The 21,473-nt window shown below is 62.8% G+C and overlaps 1 protein-coding gene across 1 annotated transcript; it reads right to left on the reverse strand.

Annotated features, from left to right (window-relative positions):
• Positions 1-299: 299 nt before the first annotated feature.
• TAFA3 (TAFA chemokine like family member 3) lies at positions 300-20,777 on the reverse strand. Its single transcript, XM_090025696.1, has 6 exons — positions 20,557-20,777; positions 12,944-13,032; positions 12,475-12,590; positions 5,749-5,898; positions 4,750-4,874; positions 300-2,090 (listed from the first exon to the last, which is right to left on the reverse strand). Exons 3-6 carry the CDS (start codon positions 12,587-12,589, stop codon positions 2,079-2,081), a joined length of 402 nt encoding a protein of 133 aa, XP_089881822.1. The 5' UTR covers position 12,590; positions 12,944-13,032; positions 20,557-20,777; the 3' UTR covers positions 300-2,078.
• Between the last annotated feature and the right edge of the window lie 696 nt (positions 20,778-21,473).

The following is a 21,473-nucleotide window of genomic DNA, read 5'->3' on the forward strand; positions in this document are numbered from 1 at the left end:
GAGATTTCGGCCAGTGCTTACCGAGCTTGTTTGCAAGGGGAAGCCGGAGGCTGTCGGGGTCGCTGGGGCCAGACCCGTGCCCTGTGCCGCACTTGGAAACAGCCCTGTGCACCCTCAGCCGCCTCCACCCTGGCAAGACCGCGTGAATAGCCCCAGCCTTCCCCTGCACCCTGGGACGGGAATAGGACCGGGCCCAGAACAAAGTCCCCAGGAGCCAGGCTCTGCCCCTTCGTCACCTGGCTTCAGCCACGCTCCGAAAGCCCCCTTGCCTGCTGGGTTGCAAATGACACGGCCCTCTGCAGAGATTAAAATGTATTTAATAGTCCACAGTCTGGTCTGTACATCGCCTCCTGGGCACGGGTTCAAACCCCAGTACAAAAGCCGGTGGCACCAAACCTGGCAGGCTGGATGGCGGTGGTATCAGGGCCAGGCTGCCCTCAAACAGGAGGGACCCAGAGGCATTGCAAAGGGGCTCTCCTGCTCCTCTGTCTCCATCCCAGCCCTCGGCCTCAGCGCTCCCCTGGGGCACGCCTGCAGTGCAGGTCAGCGGTGCCTCACTTCCAAGCCCCCCCTGCACGTGCTTGTGGAGTCACTGCACCACTTCCAGATGTTGCAAGTCCTGCCCGGGGCGCTGCAGCTGGAGGGAAGAGCAGCGCTGCCTCCACAGAAGACGTGCCTGGCAGCCCCGCTCCGGGGGCAGCTCTCACTCTGGCTCCGGGCAGCAGGCTCCAGCAGCACAACCCACCCTGCACCGACGGGCACCAGCCGGGATAGCCAAAGAGCCGAGGCCCGTGGCAGCTCCTCCGCCAGGGCAGAGCGTGGACCCCAAGGCCAAGGGCCTGCAGCTGCCTCTTATGACCAAGATTTGCAGCAAGGAGAAGCGGGCACAATGGGGTTTGCCGTCTCTCCCCAGAGCCCCCAAGACATGGTAGGAAACGAGGAGCCATCATTTGCCCTGGTAAGGGATCTGAGCTCACTGCAGATGCCTGGGATGCTCTGGCTTCTTCCTCCTGAATGCAAAGGACTGAGCAGGCGAACAACCTCTACTGAACCAGGCACGAAAGGCTGAATGGGAAGAAGAGATTCCCTTCCCCGAACTTCTCCTGCAAAGACTAGTGCTAATCCAGCTCCTGTGATGTGGGCTGCAGCTGGCAACTTGAAACGAACAGCCCGATTCATGCAATCCCTGAGCAAGGGGAAACCAGCCGGTCTTTGCTTTTGAAATGGCGGGATGCTCAGGGCAGGCCTTCTACCTCTCCATCAGGGGCTCAGTCTGGACTGCGGGCTTAGCTACACACGAGGCTGGATATTAATCTCCGGCCCCTCGGGGCGATCCCATGGACGTGAGTGGGGTTACCCCTGCCTCAGCTGGGAACCTGCAGATCTCTCACCAGTCCCGTCTGCATCCTCCGAGCCAGGAGACCGAGGTGGGGAGGACGGTACCCAGGTGCGGCATCCTAAACTCCTGGCAATGACTCCTCTTGGAGGCCAGGGAGAGATGCTTCCCACAGCCATTATTTGAGCCACTGCAATTTCCAGCAGAAAGAATGAAGCTATTTCCCACCCCCCCTCGCTTTGTGACTGTCAGCAGAGTCTAGGTGACTCGAGGGCTTGACTGACCGGCACGGGGAAAACTGCGAATTTCCCGGCGCGCGTCCGTGAGGCTGAGGGGAGCGCGGAGCAGAGGGAGGCTGGCAGCCGCATTCAGAGCCCATCACCGCCGCATCTGCAGCAGCCCCTCCGCGCGTGCGTTATGCCAGGGGCTGGCAGGGCTTTGACCCACACCAACACGGGGGGTTTCCGCAGATCCCGGGCCTGCGTCGGCGCCCTTTGTCTGTAATCCCGGAGGCTGCTCCCGCGGAGGGTGAGCGTGGAGCCCCCGCCCGACGCGGGGGGCCGAGATCAGCCGGGTGCTCACGCGGCACCGCCCTCCCGGCCCCGTGCTGCTGCAGTCCTCGTGCCGCGGCGACCCCCCCGCTGCTCGCGGCTCTGCGGGACACGGCCGGAGCATCCTGCGGCCAGGCGAAAGCGATGCCGTGGCGCGTCGGGGCAACCCTCCGCCAGGACTTCCACGGGAACTATCGCGTGACCTGCCGGCAAAGGAGAAGGGCACGTTAGACAGCAGCGCTGGGAGAGGAGGTGGGTGACACGCAGCTTCATCAACAGCTCCTACCACCCACGGGGCCTGTTGCATCTCAGAGCACCGAGCGAGCAGGGGGGAGCGACGGGGGTGGGGGAGCCAGTCCTGAGGCAGGGGGCTTCGGGGTGGGTCTCTGTGATCGCAGAGGCCTGGCCACAGCCCCCCGGTGCTGGTGGGGTCCATGGGGGTAGCTCTGAGAACGGCCCGGAGCCTCCCCGTCCCCCCGCCGCGTGCCGCCACGGGCCTCTCTCAGCCCTGCACCTGCTCTGCCTGGAGAGCGACGGCCCAGGAGACGCATCCCGCTTGGAGGGGGAAACCGTGTAGCAAACCCTGCCAGAGACCCATCAGCCAGGCAGGTAATGGGGGAATTAGCTCTCCATCCCCGCTTTTCTCTGCTGTTCTGTAAACAGTTTAAGCAAACTCTGGGACGCAGGCTGCAGATTGTCTCTCAGCCCTTTAAACATTGAGCTATGCTGATTACTGTGGATAGTTTTATAGCCTTCAGATGTTCACACCCTATTTACCCATTACCACGTCCTTTCTTATGGATTTCACAGTAGGACGAGAGATTTCTGTCAAGGCAGCCAGCACAGTGGTAGATTCATGTGAAATATTGCTATTTAAATTCCATCCCCAGCCTCTTGCGCATGCCAAACAAGAAGCATATTCAGCAGGAGCAATTTAGCAAATCCATTAACAATGGCAGGGAGATCAGACTGGAAGCATAAAAAATATATATATATATATATATATATATATATATATATATATATATATAGACATACAGGGGACAATTTGTCCATAGCACCGAGCCCCAGCGAGCAGCGGAGACGTGCTTATTTGTCAGCACCCGGATGCTAAGGCAGCTCCAGCCCAGCCTCCAGAGAGGAAGGGCGCAAACCGGGTTGAGGCTGCGATGAGGCAGCAAGGGAGCGAGCAGCCCAACTCAGCCCAGCATCTCGGAGGGACCCAGCACAGCGCTGCCAGGACAGACATGCTTCCTCCTTGCTGCTCCTTGCACCTCTGAGCCTGTTGCCCTCGAGGGACAGCAGCGCGCTTTCCCGGCTCTGGGGCTGCAGCCAGGCTTGTCTCTGGGGCCCTGCCATCCTCCGCCTCTGTGAGACTCTCAGCTTTCATTAACAAAGGCGATCGTAGCACTCGTGGGTGCACGGACAAGCTGGAAAACATGCTCTGAATGAAACCTGGAGGCTCAGGCTCCAGGTGGCAGATAAAAAGAGCCGGCGGCATGTGCCTTTTTTAAAACTCATGATTTGGGGGGGCCTGTCTCGCAGGCTTTGAGCACCGGAGGCGAGCGATGCTTTCCTTCTGGACGGGCTGGTTACCCGCGGAGCAAGTAATTTGTGACAAAATTCTTCAGAGAAATGATTTCTCTCCCCGACGGATTATCTGCAGGCACGTCACACTTGCCTCTCATTTATTTCTTGTTTGAAATGATCTGTCAAAGGGCCTCCCCCAAGGATGCTCACTCTGCAGAGTGTTTGCTAATGGACATGGTCCCACTGTTTGCCATGGCCCCCCCGCCGATCGAATACATCCAGCCCATCCTCCCGCTCCCCAGCTACCAGCCAGCAGACCTCAGGCAACGCAAACTTGTTCGTTAGGTGCAGTTGCCCGATGGGGCGTCTGATGCCCGTGTTGCCCCGTGGACGGTCTAGGAGCGCTCAGCGGTGGCAGCTGAGAAACGGGCCCATTTCCGCCGGGCGCTGAGACTCATTAGTCACTTGGGAAGACAGCAGCCCTCAGGGTTAAGAGGCAGCGAGGGTGGTGGGAAAGCCCAGGGCAGCCTGAGGCTGCTCTCAGCGAAGGGCCAGAGACAGCTTTGTTCCCGGCCCCGAGACCCGACCGGCCAGAGAGGCAGCCGAGAGCCAGCAGCGCGGGCGTCACACGTGGCACAGACCCCCGGGAGGCCCCAGCATGGGTCAGGCCCTGAAGCAGGGACTTCACAGTAAGACAGAGGCTGGGGAAAGCAAAACAGGCAAGCGGTGCCCAAGGGGGTGGCCGCGAGCGCAGCAGGACACCTGGGGCAGAGGACCCGGCGCTCACACCGTGGCAACTTTCTAGTGCAACCACGCACAAAAACCCGATCGAGATGTCACTCCGGCCTCGCAGCGGGGTTGCACGGCGGGGGTGGTGGTGGGGGGAGGAGGGGGAAGCTTGGCTAAAGCATAAAGAATAATTACACTCAACCGCATGAACAATGATTACAGAATTATGCAACTGATTAACCATGACATACATGTAATTACTAATGAGTTTGATAAAATTTTAATTATACCTTGTTCTTCGGGGCATTCAGCAAGGCATGAAAATAATAATCATGTCGCTCTCTGTCACAGATGATTGCTCCAGCCAGGGGAGCCGCGCCAGGCCAGGCAGCCCTCGACGGCGCCGCCACGCTGCGCCGCCACGCTGCGCCGGGGCAGGTGCTCCAGAGAGCAGCCGGCGGGGAGGGGAAGGGGGGGCCTCCGAAAGCCACCCCTGGATGCCTGGAGACCAGCCCCATGCAGCCAGGGCTTAGGAGGCAGCTGTGTCCTCGGGGAGGAAGTCCCACGGTGCCCGCGGGGCCTGGCGCAGCCGTGCAGACCTACCTTGGTGGTTTTCACTTTGTTGCCACTGCTGCAGCTCCATCCTGACAAGTCCGGCAGCACCTTACACTCTTCCCCTTCGAGACACGGCTCCATCTGGCACCACCACTTCTGAAGGACGATGGAGGCTGCCGGGAAGGGGGAGAGAGGGCCAGTGAGCAATGGGTCGCGGGGTGCACGTGGCCGGGGCACTGGGCGACAGGTGGGGAGATGCTGGGGATTGCTGGAGGTGCTCGCTGGGCTCTGCATGCAGGAGGCAAGGCTCAGACTGTCCAGGACTTCCCGAATAAAAAACCTGGGGGCCTGGAGGGTTCACGCATGCTCCCCACTCCAGTCACACCAGCCTCCCCGTCTCACTCCGTTTCCCGGTGCAAAAAGGCAAGGGAGAAGGGAGAGAAACCTACCTAACGCAGCATGAAAGCTGGCCACGTTTTGGGCCATTGTGACTCAAAGCCTCCCACTGGCTGCGAGGGGAAATTAAACTTCCCCACCAGCCTCTTTAGGGGTTTAGAAAAATGACTGTGAAGTCTCCCTGCTGCCTTCCTGGCCTGCCCTGCCGATCCCCGAGGGAGACACGAGCCGAGCCCAGAGCTGCGCCGGGCGGGGGGCCGTACGCGCACCCTACCCCAGAGGCGGGACACGCCGGGACGCAGGCCCAGAGACCTGCCCCAGGACGCAGAGCAGGGCCGCGTGGAGACGGGCCAAGTGCGTCATCTCACGGGACCCCGCCGCTGCTGAGGGGCCAGACGGGGCAGTGGGAGGGCTGCGGGTGCTTGGGGCATCCTGCCTGCGCGGCAGGGGAGCAGGGGTGGGGGACGACACCGTCTCAGGCATGCAAAAGCAAAGAGGCCAGCGCTGGCTGGGAACGGGGACGCTCCCCAGCCAAAAGCACGCGACCTACGGAGGAGTTTGGGCCGCCTCCGTTCCCGCGCGCCTCGCCTCCGAAAGCCAGGCCCCCTCGCGGAGCCGTGCGGCCAGCGCAGCTCCCGCGCCCGCACTCACCGTCCACGCAGGAGGGAGCTGCGCGGGTCGTCCCCGCCACCTGCCCGGGGAAGCAGGAGCATTTCACCGTCTGGGAGCGCTCCTCGATCTTGTTCCTATTGCAGCAGCGGTGGGCGGCGATGACTTCGCACGTGCCAGGCTCCACGCGCACTGCCGGGAGGGAAGCGAGCACACGTCAGGCAGGCGGGACCGGCCCGCGCACGGCTTCCCTGCTCCTCTCCCCGCACCGTCAAAACGCCGAGAGACAGAGAGCACTCAAGTGCTGGTGTATGACCCCCGGGGCCGGCGTCGCGCCGCCATTTCCACCAGGAACGGCCCATTTTGTGACCGAGTTCTTGCGCGGGCGGTGGGCCGTCTCTTCAGCGCGCAGACAGACAGACCGAGGCAGCGTCCGCGTCTGGACCGCGGGTCTGCTGCTGCCGTTCGCACCCCGCGCTCTCCCTCTAGCCACCGCGACTCCCTGGGCCCAGATCTTCCATCGGGCGGGCGCAGCCGTGGCCCTGCGTGCCGGCAGCCAGCGTCTGCAGAGCCGGCTATTGCCCCGGGGCAGCCTCTCTCCTCGGCCTCCCTCGTGAGCAGCAGGCTGGCGGCCAGGCACACGCACGGCCCGTCATTCCTGCTCGGCCTCTGCCCTGGTCCCTGGCTCTCGCCTACATCGCGACGCAGCAGCCCCAGCTTGTGCCAGGCTGCGTCAGGAAGGTAACTCTGCTGGAGCCGTTCGACGTCTCCATCCTGGCAAGGCAGAGGTTCAAGCGCGGGCCCCTCTGCTCCCCAGTGCAGCAAGATGCCGAGTTCAACGCGGCCCCCCGTTTCCCGCCGGGTGAAGCTCGTGGACACGGTAGCGGCCGGTCAAGCGGGAAACGCACGCGTGTCTCCGCGGCCGGGGTCGCAGGGCTGCTCGCTGCGGGAGCTGGCAGGGTGCACGGCTGCATCTCGCTGCCCTTCCTGGCTCGGGCAGAGCTTCTGCAGTCAAGCGGACAGGATGTAAGAGCGGACAGCAGCCTTCCCGAAAGCCACGGGGGGCTGGATACATCCCAGTAGTCCGGAGAGGCTGCTCCGTGGACTCTCGCTGGTTTGTGCCTGGCTGAGAAGCTGAATCCCACGGTCCCCCCCAGCACAACCCGTCCCGCTCTGTGCCCGCTACGGCTACAGGGCCTCAGTCGAGTCAGGCAGCCAGCAGCAGTGGCCTGGCATTCGGTGGCTCAGGATCCAGGACACCCTAACGCACGCGGGACGGCACGTCCTGCAGAGCCCGAGACCCCAGGGGTTAAGCTCGATATGCCAGCGTGCCCAGCGCTGTCGGGCGTGCAGTCGGTACAGGTTTTGCAATTACCACCGGTTCTATTTGGTTTTATTTATTGTTATTTCATGGTCATTTTCTGCTAATGAACCGCCGCTTTCATTCCTGCCCATAATAATTACACAATTACCTATCCTGGAAGTACTTCGTAATAACATCTCTGGCCATAAATTTTACTCTCCCTTTTAAATGCCATCATAATTCAGTTTTAATGAAGGTTTGATTCAAAATGAAACGATGGACTTTGGTGACGGCGAAGAGGAAAGCAGCTCGTTACTGAGTGCACACAGCTGGGTTTGTAAATGGGATTTCCAAATAAGCCAAGGAGTAATCGAGGATCCTCAGCTCTGGCTAATTGTGAGCATTCGTGCGGATGGCAAAGGCCCCTGCTGTGCTGGCTCTCCCCGGAGCAAGGGTGTCGTTGCCGGGTCTCCCTCCCCTGGCCAGGCCGCCTGGCGAGAGCTGCCGGTCCCCTCCGCACCCTGCTCCCCAGCCGGGCCAGCTCAGCCCATGACTCCAGGACCGGCCTCCTGCCTGCTGCTCTGAAGTGCTCCCCTTTGCTGTCCCCAGGCAGCCTCGAGCTGGCGATTTCCCCGTCTTGGGACGTAACTGCCTGGGAAATGTGCTTGCAGCTGGGCACGAGTCCCCAGCACAGGCCCAGGCTCGTTAGCGCTCCTGAAAGGCTTGCTCCCGATGAAGCCTCAGGCTGCGTTCAAAGGGCCGGGAGCCTTTCTCTCACGTGCACACGGCAGCCCCACAGCCCCGGGGGCTGGCACCGATAGCAGGAATTGCTGCTCTCCTCGGAGGAAATCACAGGCCCCCTCCCCGGCACCGCTACAGCCTGTGCCCGCTGGGCAGCAACGGCGGGGACCGAGAGCTGGCGCCCCGGCTGTCTGGGAGCCGGGGAAGAGGATGGCGAGGCGGCAGGACGCTCTCCTGACCCCCCCGCTGCGGGCGAGGGGAGAACAGGGCTGGGGCAGGGGCGCGGCGCTAAGAGCTGTCTTCTCTTCCCCATTCAGGCCCCCACCTGCTGTGGGCTACATGCCCCCTTTGCCGCGTCCTGATTTCACACGGGCACCGGCAAGGAGCCAGCACCAGTGCCCGAGGGCCTGTCCCCTCCCAGCCTGCCGGCTGCACACCGGGGCACAGCCCTGCCCCTGCCCGAGCGCCCGGCAAGCGGCTGCTGCGGAGGCAGGGGAGCGCGCTCCGGCCACGCTGCCACTGCTGCAGGCGTCGCGTCAGCCGCGCGCCAGCTCCGGGTGTGAAGAAGCGCCAGACACCTCCACGGTCGCGGTCACAGCCACGAGCGCTCGGGGAAGGTGCTGCCCTCCCGGCGCCAGCTCTGGGACAGCGGAGAGGGGATGCATGCAGGCAGGCCTGTCTCTTGCTGCGGGCTGGCTCATGCTGGCAGCAAGGGCTGGGATCCCAGCAGCACACCCGTAATGCAGGGCGCGACAACGGCTTCCCACAACGGAGTTTGCCGAACTGCGCCCAGGCTCGCCGTGGACCCACGGCAGCCAGGACCTGGGCTCTGCCACCGCCCCGCTACGCGCCCCGGGGCCTGTCACTGCCTCCCCCGCCCCTTGTGTGTCCGCTCGGCTCCCGCCCTCCCAGGACAGGTCAGTGCGTGCCGTGAGCCATCTGCATTCGGGGCCCTGCGTGGTACAACTCTACTACTAGTATCTGCTAAATAATTAACATGCTCAACTCACTACTCCCTTTTATGCATGCATTATTGAGGAGGCTTTCGGAGAGAGGCAGACCTGTTTTTATTGCTCATTACCACTGCCCCTCTGGTGGGACTGTCGCTGCATCATCACACGGAGGCTGCAGAGCAGCTCTGCTACACGCCACGCACACGCCAAGACGTGTCCTGACAGGTGATGAGAGGTAGCGCAGGGCATACGGTCAGCAACAGCGGGGCCTGGGCCCAGCGACCCCAGCCGTGGCTGTGGCCCTAAATGAGCGCCCGAGGCCTGAAGCCGGGGTTTTCTTAGCAGCATCAGGCAGAAAGGGCCCTCCCGAGAAGGCAGGGAGCAGGGGGCGGGAAACCTGGACTTGCAGCCCATCTCGAGGAGAAACGGGGGTGTGCAGCTCCACACCAGAGAGATCCCTCCTTCCAGCGCCGGGGAAGCTGGGGAGGGCCGTGCTGTACAAATGCAAGTCGGGCCTGGCTCCGGCCACATCCCTGCGTTACCAGCCGGCGTCGTGCCTGAGCAACGACCGTGAGATTTGGCCTATCCTGGGATTGTTTTATGCAGGTAAACCTTGCTCATGCGCACACCCATGCGCATGCATGTGCACAAGAGAGAGGAGCGTGCCGATTTATCCCGTTGCACTTGTGCTCGTGCAGTGCAGGGAAACACGGGCCAATTTCACGTCCTGAAAATCCCACCGGCGGTTGCTCCAGTGCCATCGGGTGAGCTGCGGCCGTTTCCGTTCTGGGCCTCCCTGTTCGGGCTCCACGTGGCAGCCGCGGGAGCGGTGGATGCCTGCCGCTTTGGAAATCAGGCCACCTATTTAGATGCCTAATTATAGGCACCCAAGTGTGAACGTGTGTCACTCTGTCTCTGCTCACGCGTTGCTCTGGCAGGAGCAAAGATCTCCCAAGAGCATCTCCGGCAGTCATCCTGGTGATCCCCAGCTCCGACGCCCGGCACTGAAGGCACGGCACGATTTCCACCTTGTCGGTTCGAATCGGTGTGGAGCGAGGGTCCGATAGCTGCGATCAGCCTGGCCTCCTCCACGCGGCGGCAGTAACAGCCCGAGCATCACCTGGCAATCAAGCCCCCCTCGGAGCTGTCGAGCCAGGCACCACCCGCCTCGTGTCTGTCTCCCAGCAGGCTCCAGCCAGCCCGGCGACTGTGTGATGTGAAGGTTTCCCCAGGCAGGAGCGGTTTCAGGCCCCGGCTTCCCTTGGGGCAATCCCGTGACAGACCACATCTGGGAGGCGCCTCGGGTAGACCCCGGATATCCCGGACACCCCGAGCTGTGGCCGAACGCAGCTCCAGAGATGAGGACGCAGGTTTATCTTCACATTAGCCTGTCACTGGTTAGAAAGGGGGTAGAGCAGGTAACTGCTGACGGGCTCGTTGGCAGAGTCTCTGGACGATGCGTTTTGGGTTTAAGCAATGCGGGTGGGGATTATAGGCTTAGAGCTGCTTTCGCTGGCAGGGAAAAGCATGACAGAAGTAGGACAGGGGTTAGAAGCAGGGTCATGCAAACACCGGAGCCTTTTCAGGTTAACCCGTAGCAATCTCCTATCCCGAGCGCAGAGGGCATCGGAGCAGGCCGTCTCCGCTGCAGCCGCGCCAGCTCTCGCTGCTGCAGTCACAGGTCTCTTGAGGTTGCAGTGACAAACCCCGGTCCTGGTGCTTCGGGCCTCTGCTGCCTTTGCTCCTCTCCGCATGCACGCCGGATCCGGGAGCTGGCCTGAAGGTCCGTCCTGGCAGCCAGGCAGGGGGAGGCTGCTCTGGCTGGACCGGAGCGCGGCGGTGCGGGCAGGAGGTGCCCGTGCTCCTGAAATGCAGGGCAGGCAGTAGCCAAACCAGGACAAGTGGGATCACGTGCATCAGAGCCCTTTTTGCTTTCCCCTCCCCACAAAAACCAGTCTGCCCATTGCAAGCAAGGGGTTTGCCTTCACGCTGGAAAGGGATGCTGCAGAAGAAAAGCACGGTGTCTGCAACCAGTCGGCAGGGCTAAGCACGGAGGGCCCCGATGACTGCCTTTGCTCCCCCCAGACAGGCGCTGCTTAGTCTCGTCTCTCTGCAGCTCCTCCCGCGGCCAGCGAGACAAGGGGCCACAGGGCCTGGGCACGCTGCAGGCTGCTGAGATGCCCTCGAGCCTGTGCATCCCCAAGGCCGAAGGCACGCAGCTATTTGGGTCTAACTGGAGCGCCTGGGAAGTGCCCAGAGGCTGCGTGCCCTCCACGCCGCTTGCTTTAGATATGGCACCAGCGGCGGGCTACGGCCGTGTCCTGCGGACTCGCATAGGCGGGTGGGTGGGCAACGATGGGGGTCATTTTAACCCCTCTCAGGCTGCCCAGGTGCCTCTCCTCCCAGCACCACAGACCCTCACAAGTCAGGCGGCCACACGTGAGGCAGCGCTCGCCCCATGCAGCACCACGCTGCACCGAGGCCCCAGCCCTTTAATACCACCTCCGCGCCGGCACTGCCAGCTGCACAGCGCTGCCTCTGCAACGCAGAGGAGCTGAAACCCACAGCCCCACGCCGAGCCTCGCTGCCTGACAGGGCTGGATGATACCAGAGCTCTTCTTATCTTGAAAGTCCTGCGTTAGCCTCCTCGGATGCCCAGTGCCGGGCGGAGAAAGAACGAGAGGTCGAGCCGACGCTCGCGGCTTCCTGCCTTATCAAACTTCTGCTTCAGATCTGCGTTCCCGCTCTCAAGAAAACCACACCGGCTCTGCAAAACATAGATCTCGAACACAGAGATGTGCCCCACCATCTCGCTGAAACCCACGGGCAGGGAGCGTTTGATACGGACGTTCGCAGCGCGCCGTACGACCGGATGACAAATGAACATGTCGGAGCTGAGGTGGTGTGATTTTCAGCTCGGCGTCAGCTTGCGCTCCGCTCGCATTTCAAGATTAACTTCACAAGTGGAGGGCTAAAGAATTTATATTTTTAATGAAAGCTTAAAAGTCTGGAGCAGCTCTTCGATGACAGCCCTATTTCACGACAATCCCGGCGACCCGCGTGGCAGCGGTGCTGACTAACGGTGCTCGTAAATCAAAAATTAACGCGGTAATAACCTGAAAATACAGGCGCTGCTTTGGTTTTGGCTACTGTCACCGAGTGATTCAGTTTTCAAATCCTAATGATGAGATCCCAGGAATGGTTAGGCTCACCAAACAATCACTCTCAAGGAACACATTTTAAAATATTTACAAGTTATAACCCAGCCAGCGGATTTACTGGAAAACAGCCCAGGGCGTTCGCCCCGTTCTCTCCGGCGGGAAGCAGTGAGTCTGCTGGGGCCCTATAGTGCAATCGGTGTAACACCCCCCGCTCCCGCGTCGGTGCCGCCTGCAGCACAGCCTTCCCCGCAGCCCCTCAGACTGCAGAGAAAACGCCGTTCCCACTGCGCCCGGCGGGCCCGCATGGCGCTGGCTTTGCCGTGGCACTGGCGGAAAGCAGAGCCACGCTGCACGGACCCCACGAGGCGCTGGGCCAAGCACTTTCTGAATGCTGAAGACAGTGCCGCGCCCCCCCTGCCTGGCCATCTACTGCAACAGGGCCAGCCCTCCCTCTGCTTCAGTGCAACGCGTGGGGGGCTGGATTAGCGAGGCCTTGCCCACGCCAGAGCCAGGAGCGGAGCCTGTGATGCCACGTGGTTGCCTGGGCCCACCCGCAGACCCCGCCGCTGGTCCCACGGCTTCGAGCGGCCAGGGCGCGAGCTCATCCTACCTGAATGGCTTCTGTGGTGGGAGGAGGCCAGCGTCAGTCTTCCCCATAGCGTGATAAGGCAGAGAGTGAGCACAAATCCCCATCTGCTCAAGCTGCGTATGTCTCTCTCACTCATTCTGCCAGAAGCACAAAGAGAGAGGGAAGAGATGCAGAAAGCAAGAAGTGCCGTAACTCGGAGCAGGGCTGGGGAAAGGAAGGGCAACGAAGGCAGCGCCGACACGCCAGCATCCCTGTGCGGTGCACACGGCAGAACAAAAGAAGCCCGGGCACTATCCTCGTGGTGGTCCCAGAGCACATGCATGCACGTATGTGCAAATACACAGCTGTGCACACGTCTGCATGTGCCCACGTGCCGCCTTCTGAATTTGCTCTTTGCACAGCACTTTGAGTGCTGTTCTTAAAGCTGCGTGGCCAGTGAAAGCGCAAAAAGAAGATGCTGCCTGAATGACAGCGGGGCAAAGTTACCTACCTCTTACTGGGGTCTTGCAGCTGGTGCCGGTTCCTCTGCCAACCTCAGACAGACTAGGTCTTTACCAAGAAGGGAAAACATCAGTGCACCTGAAAGCAGGGAGAGAAAAACAACCACATTGGCAACGATACCCTCCACGAGGCTCCCGCCTGGGAGAATCATGCACCCTGGGAAGACGCTGTCTTGGGATCACCTATGGCTGCGATTATCCAGGCAGACATAGAGCTGCTCCTGCTCCAGGCAGCCGTCAGGCATGGCTCTATCAGGGGTCCTGTGTGGCAGGATGCAGCGGCTGTGATCCTGGCCTCGCCTGCCCCACCTGCAACGTGGCGACTCCATGGGAGTCGGGGGTTTGCTCCCGATCTGGACCGGGGTAATTGAGAGCTGTCTCAGCTCCTACTGCACATGGAGAGCAGTGCATGAAATACCTGCAGCGACGCCGCCTTCGTGCAGGGGCTAAACATGCCTTCGGCAACAGCTGGGGGGTCTCTGCTGTGCCGGGGTTGGACTGGGACAGGGCGCAGCAGCCTGGGCTCCCGAGAGCCTGCATCTCAGCGGACAAGGGCTCAGAGATGGGGGCTAGCGTTATCTCCCGGGATGCAGATCAAAGGTATGGCCACAAACAGCTGACCCCAGGTAAGTTTGGGTGTGAACACGGAGGAGGGCGCTGCCCATGCACCATCGCACCCCACGGTACTTTCACTGAGGCACAAGGGCCTCCTGAGGGGTGAGAGTGCACTCGCGGGCGGCAGCTGCCGAGCACACGCACCCCCGAGCTCGCCTCACGCTAGCCATGTGCCCCAATGTCCCGTGCTCCCGTGGGGCATTCTTCCCCCAAGCACATGCGCACTGCTCACTTCACAAGGCCAGCAGAAAGGCCTCCACCTTTAAATATTCCTTTCCCTCAGGCCTAAAATACAGCACATCATTATCACCTGCTTATCGCCCTGAATACTTGAGCCAGGGGAAAAATCCAGGCTGCTGGCAGGGGCGAAGCTCCGGGAGCCGGATCCTGACAGCACGGAGGGGCACAAGCCGTGAGGAGGCTGCACCCAGGTTTCTGGGGAGGAAAAAGCCATCCCCTCCCGCGGTGCCACCTCCTATGCTGGACCCAGACGGGCTGCAGCGAGGAGCGCACCAGGGCCTCGTGCATGAGGAGGGGGCTGCCCGGGGCCCAGCCCTATACAGGGCCAGGCTGCTGGGAGGAGACCTGCTCAGGGGCTAGGACCTGGCCCAAGGGCACGGGGAGCCTGACAGAGGCAGCTGAGCCCTGGTGTCCTGAGGGTGCGGTCTGTCCACCTGCTTTATCATCCTCTGCCTTCGACCCCTTCCCCTTCACTTTTATCACCTCTGGCCCTGCAGCTGGGAGCTGCTGCAGCCTCTGAGCACGAGCCGCAAGCCCCCGCTCTGCTCCTGCAAAGCAAAGTGGCAATTCCCGGGCTGGTTCATCGCCTGCCGGGGCCTCGCAGGGCCCCAGGGCAAATAACGCCATAAACTGGAGTGGGGGGCAGCACTCGTGAAAGACGAGCTGGAGAGCCAGTAAATACCGTCCGCGCGATGCAGGTGCTCACAGCGGCTGGGCTCACGTTGGAGCCGAGACAGGGAGCCAGGCCCAGGCTCGGTACAGCAAAGGGGATCAGCTGTCTCCTCTCCATGGCCCAGCGCCTCTCTGGGGCTTCTTGCTGGAGGGGCTGGTCCAGGCCTTGCCACCGCCGGGGGCCCGTGATGCTCACACGCCGTGCACCAGGCGGGGTCCCCTCTGCACTGCATAACTCTGGGGGCCCAGTGCATCAGTAAAACCCCCTTCCAGATCCAAAAGACCCTGCCCAGCAGCCCCTACCCGCCAGCCTCTGCACCCAGCTCACAGCCCAACTGCGCGGGGCAGGGAGCCGAGCCGCTGGCAGGGCTACGGTCCACATCCTGAGCCAGGCACAGCCCCCCCACACTCCCTGCTCCAACCCCAGAGGGGCGAGACACAGCCAAGGAGCCTGGCTCTGACCCTATCCCCCTGCCCCGTGCGCCTGCAGTGCTGGTGGCCAGATCCCAGAGGCAGAGACAAACAGCGGAGACACGCGCAGCTCTTTGCATGCCTGGCGCTGGTTGCTGCCAGCAACAGAAACACGATCTTGTGGGCTGTGAGGGGCTCCGAAAGTGCCCGCCCCAGAGCAGCAAGGCAGGGCTGGCTGTGGCACTGTGATGGCAGCACCTGGTCCCCCAGCCCCGCACCTCGCAGCTCCCCTGCCTCTAAGCCGGCCTCGGTAATTGTCCTAGAAGCCGAAAGGATTAGAGCCGGAAGGGCGCTCGGGAGGTCACACCCAGTCCGCCCCACTGCCCACAGCAGGACCGGCCCCAAATCCATCGTCCCAGCCAGGGCTCTGTCCACCCGGGTCTTCAACGCCTCCAAGGACGAGACTCGCCACCGCCAGGGCAGCCTGTTCCACTGCTTCACCACCCTCCCCGGGAGCTAAAGGCTGTTATTCAATCCTCCTCAGCCTTCCCTTCTCCAGGCTGAACTGGCAGGGTCTGATCCTGCAGTCTGACCACTCTTCCTGGAGACACCTAAATAATCCCTCTGCTGGGGGTGCTGGAGGGGGGCAGATGCAGGCGCCCTTAGGAACATCTGCAGCGACTCAGCTTTGGCGACAGCGGGCACGGAGGCCGTTGCAGTGACCCAGGCAGCTCGGAGCCCGTGTGCTTTGGGGGCGCGGGCACCAGTCCTCCTCCCCCTTGCACCACCAGCACTCAAGGCCTGAGAAGTTCTGCTTCCAGGGCTTCATTCTGCGCCACCAATTTGGAAAGAGGCTGCTGCCTGTTTTGATTAGATTGCAAAAATAACCTCCCCTGCAACCAGCCTCCAAGGCAAGACTTTCCTGCGGAAACACCTGAACTTTGGCACAAACTCCTGTCCTGGCAGAAATTTGTTTTGGGTGATCAAGACCCATTGTTAAAACTGCACTAGATCTCCCCGGTAGTCTGGTGGTAAGGGTGCTACCCTGGGGGGCAAAGGTGGTGGGTTCAAGCCCCCCAGTGACTAGAGCCCTTGGGTCTCTCAGTCTGTAGCAGTACCTGTGGCCAGGTGCAGGCAAGGAGGTTGACCTGTGTGGTGGCAAATGGGGGAAAAAGCAGGGATGGGAGTGGCAGGAGATGGAGGGAAAGTTGAGAGCTTTTTAGGCGGAGATGGGACTGGGAGGAGCAACCTGGATTAAGGACAACAAGAAGTCCTTTTTTAAATACATTGGGGGCAAAAGGAAGGTACCGGGTAACGTGGGGCCCCTGCAAGACACGCTAGGAAATGTGGTCGTCACACCAGATGACAAAGCCAACATACTTAACGACTTCTTTGCCTCCATTTTCCTGAACAGGAACTAGATGGGCCCCCCCACCAGCCCCAGGGGAGGCGCACCCAAGCCCGAGGTCAGGGCGGATCGAGTCAGGCAGCGTCTGGCGGGACTGGACGTGTTCAAGTCAGCGGGTCCGCGTGATCTCCACCCCCGAGTGTTGCGGGAATTGGCTGCGGTCATTGTGGGACCCCGGCACGGCTGTACGAGCACTCGTGGGGCTCTGGTGTGGGGCCAGAGGACTGGAAGAGGCCAACGTGGTTCCCATCTTCAAAAAGGAGAGGAAAGAGGACCCAGGGAACTATAGGCCAGTTAGTCTTACCATGATTCTGGGCAACCTTTTTAAAAGAGAGTTATCCTGGCGCATGTCCACGAGGCGCCGGGGCGAGATGATGCTCAGGGGCAACCAACACGGGTCCACTAGCGGCAGGTCCTGTCAGACCAGCCTGGTGGCCTCCTACGACCAGGTCACCCAATCCTTGGACCCAGGGGTAGCAGTGGACGTAGTCTTCCCGGACTTTCGGAGGCCTTCGACACGGTCTCTCACCCCGTTCTCATTAAGAAACTGGGGGCTGAGGTGTTGACCCCACACAGTCAGATGTGTCGCCAACTGGCGGGAGGGCCGCACCCAGAGAGCGGTGGTGGACGGGTCATGTCCGACCTGGGGGGACGTGGGCAGGGGGGTCCCCCGGGGCTCGGTCCTCGGGCCCGCACGGTTCAACATCTTCATCAGCGGCTTGGACGAGGGGGTCATTCAGGCTAGACATCAGGAGGCGCGACTTCACGGTCAGGGCGGCTAGGAGCTGGGACCAACTTCCAAGAGAAGTGGTGCTGGCCCCTACCCTGGGGGTCTTTAAGGGGAGGCTGGGTGTACACCTTGCTGGGGTCGTCTGGCCCCAGTACTCTTTCCTGCCAAGGCAGGGGTCGGACTCGATGATCTGCTCAGGTCCCTTCCGACCCGACCGACTATGAAACTGTGAGAATGAGCCCAGCGCTGGCACACCGTGAAACCTGGAGGCAGCTTGGGGCAGATGGGCAACCAGGACCCGGGCCCTGCTCCTAGCTCTGCCGCTGACCTGCAGTGAGACCTGAGCGTCACTCCAGCCCGTGCCTGCCGGTCCGGTGAGCGCACAGGCTCCGTGCCAAGCGCTGAGTGTCCAGCACGGAGGGGCCCTGGGCTCGGCCGTGGCTTTTGAGTACCACAACAGCCCAAACGTCTAACAAGAGCCATGCCGCAGGACAGGCCTGAGCAATGAGGGCTCTGGGGGAGGCAAGTAAACCCATGACCTGAGGTTCTCTCCTGGGGGGCCCGTCCTGGCCCCAGCGGAGGTGGCACAGCTGATACTCGTAGTCTGCGATGCACAATGCCCCAGCAGCCAACACCCCCGCCGGCGCATCCCAGCCCGTTCGGCAGCTGGTGCTGAGTCCACCAGTCATTAGCATTCAGGACCACAGCCACAGCCGTGGTGCATCATCCAAGGGGAAGGGGAATAAACTTGCCCCGGCGCCCGCAGATGCCCTGCTAGCTTCCCTGCACCCGGGAGCTGGAGCGTGGCTGAGCCACGGACAGCCCAGGATGCGCTGCATCCAGCTGCGCACATCTGGCTTCCCACTGCAGGACACATCTGGCTGCCGGAGGAGGGAGAGAAAGGCAGGGGGCTCTGCTCACCTCTTGCATCTCTCCCAGCGAGCTGCCCTCCTCTCGCTCTTGTTAGCACGTGGAAAGCAGGGAGAGCCTGACCGCAAGGACACGCGTGTGCCTGGAGAGGCTCGTGCCACACGGCCGGCAACAGCAATGAGGCAGGAGAGTGGGCCAGGAGCGGGGTGAGATGGTGTCTGGAAAGGCTCATTTCCCAAAGTGTCGCCCGGCTGAGCTCAAGCCCACGCACCCTCTGCCTGCTCCGTGCCACGCGGGGCCCTGACAGACACTGGCGGGCAAGCTATATTTAGTAGAGAAAGGCTGAGCTGTTTGTCAGAGCTATGAAAGTATAAATAAATTACAGACCTATCAATAATGCATCCCGCCCCATCCAAACTATACTTAGACAAGGAGCTGGCGTGCCATGCTGAGGAGGGTAGGGGTGGCCTGGCTCCCAGGAGAGCTCGTGGGGAGGCTGAGCAGCGCCGGGGCCACGATCCCAAAGAACTGCAGCTCTGGGCTCTCTCAGGCCGAGCCCCCTGCTCAGACCAGCCTCCGTAGGGCTGGACGGCCCTTCCCCTGAGAGAGCTCTGCCCCTGGGGACAGCTGCTCCAGAGGCATCGGTGCTTCCCACGGCAGCAGGGCTGGCTTGGACACGGCAGCTTGGGGAAGGCATGCACCGTATCCCCCCCAGCCCTCCCTCCAGGGACGCCCGCGGGCTTGCTTCCAATGCCAGTGAACCAGCAGAGGCGGCAGTGGTGGGACCGGAGGGAGCTAGAGCAGCGGGGCAGCCGGGAGCTGGACCCCTGTGCCCCGGGGAGCACGGGGGAGTCTCCTCCCCGCTTCCCTTCCTGACTCCATCCCCTTCCCCCAACCCGCTCCCACTGGCACAAACTTCTTGTTTTTTCAAATATTTGTCATAGTCCAGATGAAATTAGCCAAATCAGTTCTAAATTATATCAGTTGAGCAGATTGCAGTTGTTCCAAAAACCATATCGACTGAGCAGGCAGAAACTCAATCGTTCCAAAGCCGGGTATGGTGCTACATCCTCCATCCCAGACCCATTACCCTGGGACTTCATATCTCCCAAATCCATTGGCAGGCATCCTACTTGCAGGCCCAAGCCCAGAGGTCTTGGGGTTCGGATGCCCCCACACGCTACAGGCAAGCATCCTGCGTCCCAGCCAGCTTCCACCGTGACGCCCGCCGCTGGGCTCCACCAGCGAGGTGTGCCACGGAGCCCGCCGCCGACGGCACCGCGTGGTCGTGACAAGTCCCGTTAGAGGTGGTGGGCTCCGGTCAGAAGGGGCCCGGATAGGCGTGCTACGGACCTGCCGCCGGCCTGCACCGCTCTGCACGCCCTGGGATTCCCTTTGTCCAGCCCCACGGGGCTGCTTGCGGGGCCCGGCCTGCACCGATGGAGCCAACGCAGCCGCAGCAGAGCAGAGGAGACGCTCTGCAGCTCCCACAATTCAGGGCCAGCTACCCGAACGGATCAGGACTTCTGTCTGCATCACCAGGCCTCTTCTCTTCCCTGCCTACCATGCCCTGGCACTGCAGCAGGTTCGCTTCATTTTGCACTGCATTCATTAAGAGCAGTGCAGAGCTGCATGCAAGGCAGGGCAAGGAGAGTTAGCAAAGGTGAGGCCCCAGCAGCCGCAGAAATGAGGATCTCAGCTTGGAAGCGGGGACTTTGCCTTTGCAGAAGGACGTGCGGGACTGAGGCTTTTGGGGACAGGGAGGGAGGAGGTCAAGCAGTATTTAGCACACTGGATCTCCAGTCGCCCGCTCCCACCGCAGCTCCGTTTGCAACGTGGTCCGAGGCCCAGCCGTGCTAATGAGGGACTCTGTCACACTGAATTACGCTCAGAGGTTAGGAAGCCTGGTGCATTATTAGCACAGGTCTGTGAGAGCTGGGGAATGACACCTAGCAACGTCCCCTGCAGCAAGGAGAAGGGGCTGGGGGTGGGCTTCAACACGGTGCGTCCCAAAGCAGCACCGACAGCCCCCGCCTGTGGCCTCCCCTTGCCCCGTGTTGGGAGGACTGCTCCAACAGCGGCTCGTTTGGCACCTCCAGGAGCCTCCGGAAAGGGACCGGCCCCAGTGCCTGCCCTTCGGACAGCGCCCGGCAGCGCGACCCCAAGCCGCGGGGCGGGGGCAGGTCTCCGGAAGCCCGCCGCGGTACAGGCGCTGGCAGGGCTGTCCTCCTGGGCGGCCCTCCTGCTAGTCTTCCCACTTTCCTGGAGGTGCTCGCCGGTCCCGGGCGCGGGCAGCCCACGAGCCAGGGCTGCACGCCCGCCGCCGCCGCGCCGGCCAGGCCACGCGCGAGGGGCCGGGGGCGACCCTCCCGCCGGCGCGGGGCCCGCCCCGTGCCGCCCCCGCCCGGGAGCAGCTCTGCGACGCGCCGAGCTCCCCGTGCCGCCCGCCGGCCGGCGCCCGCGGCCCCCGCGCCCTCCCAGCGGCCGCCCGCCGCTGCCACGGCCGGCAGGGGCGCGCGCGGCGCCGGCGAGCCCCCCGCGCCGAGGCGAGCCCGGAGTTCCCTTCCGCCCGGCGCCCGCGTCCCCTCGCACGGGCCCGCCGGTCCGCCCGGGGCTCGGCCAGCGCCGCCGCCGCCGCCGCGCCCGGCCGGTCCTACCTGCGGGCTGCGCCCGGCGCCGGGGCAGGCTCCGCGCCGACAAGCCGCCGCTGCTCTGGCGCTCCGCCGCCGCCGAGGGGCGCAGCGCCCCCTAGCGCCCCGCGCCCGCCGGGAAACTGGAGCGCGGGGCGCGGCGCTGGGGCCGCGTGACCGCCCGCCCGCCCGCGCGGCCCCGCCGGAGGCGCTTCGGCCCCGACAGCCTGCGGGGCGACGGCTTTCCCGCCGGTTCCCGCCCGCGCGGCCGGGCAGGCGGTGCCGTCTCGTTTTCTGCGCCAAGTCCTTTCGTCTCGCAGCAACGCGGCTGCCGAGCCCCCGCCTGGAACGGGAGCGGCCAGCAGCGGGTGAGCCGGGCCCCAGCTGGCGGCAGCGGAGCGACGATAACCCTGGCAGCGTCACGCTTACCTGGTGCTCGTCTTCCGAGGGGCCGCGCGCGGCTAGTCCGGGCCCCGCTCCAGCATCCCCGCCCGGGCTCTGTGGAGCCTCCCGGGATGGCGAAGGCGATGGCGCGGCATCTCCGGGCAGCCTGTCGCAGTGCCTCTCCAGAGGTTTTCAGAGAGTCCTAAACGATTCGTAGATGCCAGGGCAGAAGGGAGCTCAGCAGATCCTCACGTCCGACCCCTGCCGAGGCAGGGGAGAGCGCTGGGGCCGCCTGATGCCCAGCCCCGCTTCTCTTCAGGGTGGCCTTGGGAGCCCACGCCAGATTTCGGCCGCCTTTACCTTAACATCTAACGTCAGCCTTGCTTCTGCACCTTGAAGGAAGCGAGGGCTGAAGGCCGAAGGGCCGGCCCGCAAGGGCTGTGGGGTGCGAGCCCCCTCGGCGCAAGACCAGCGTCCTGCCCCTCCAGAGCCAGCCCCCGCCGGGACGCGCAGCGCCCAGGGCGTCGTGCGGGTCGTGCTCGCCCCAGCGCTGCGCGGCT

This window comes from Crocodylus siamensis, chromosome 13 (genome assembly GCF_052110815.1).
Source record: "Crocodylus siamensis isolate JL-2025a chromosome 13, ASM5211081v1, whole genome shotgun sequence".
Classification (NCBI taxonomy): Eukaryota; Metazoa; Chordata; order Crocodylia; family Crocodylidae; genus Crocodylus; species Crocodylus siamensis.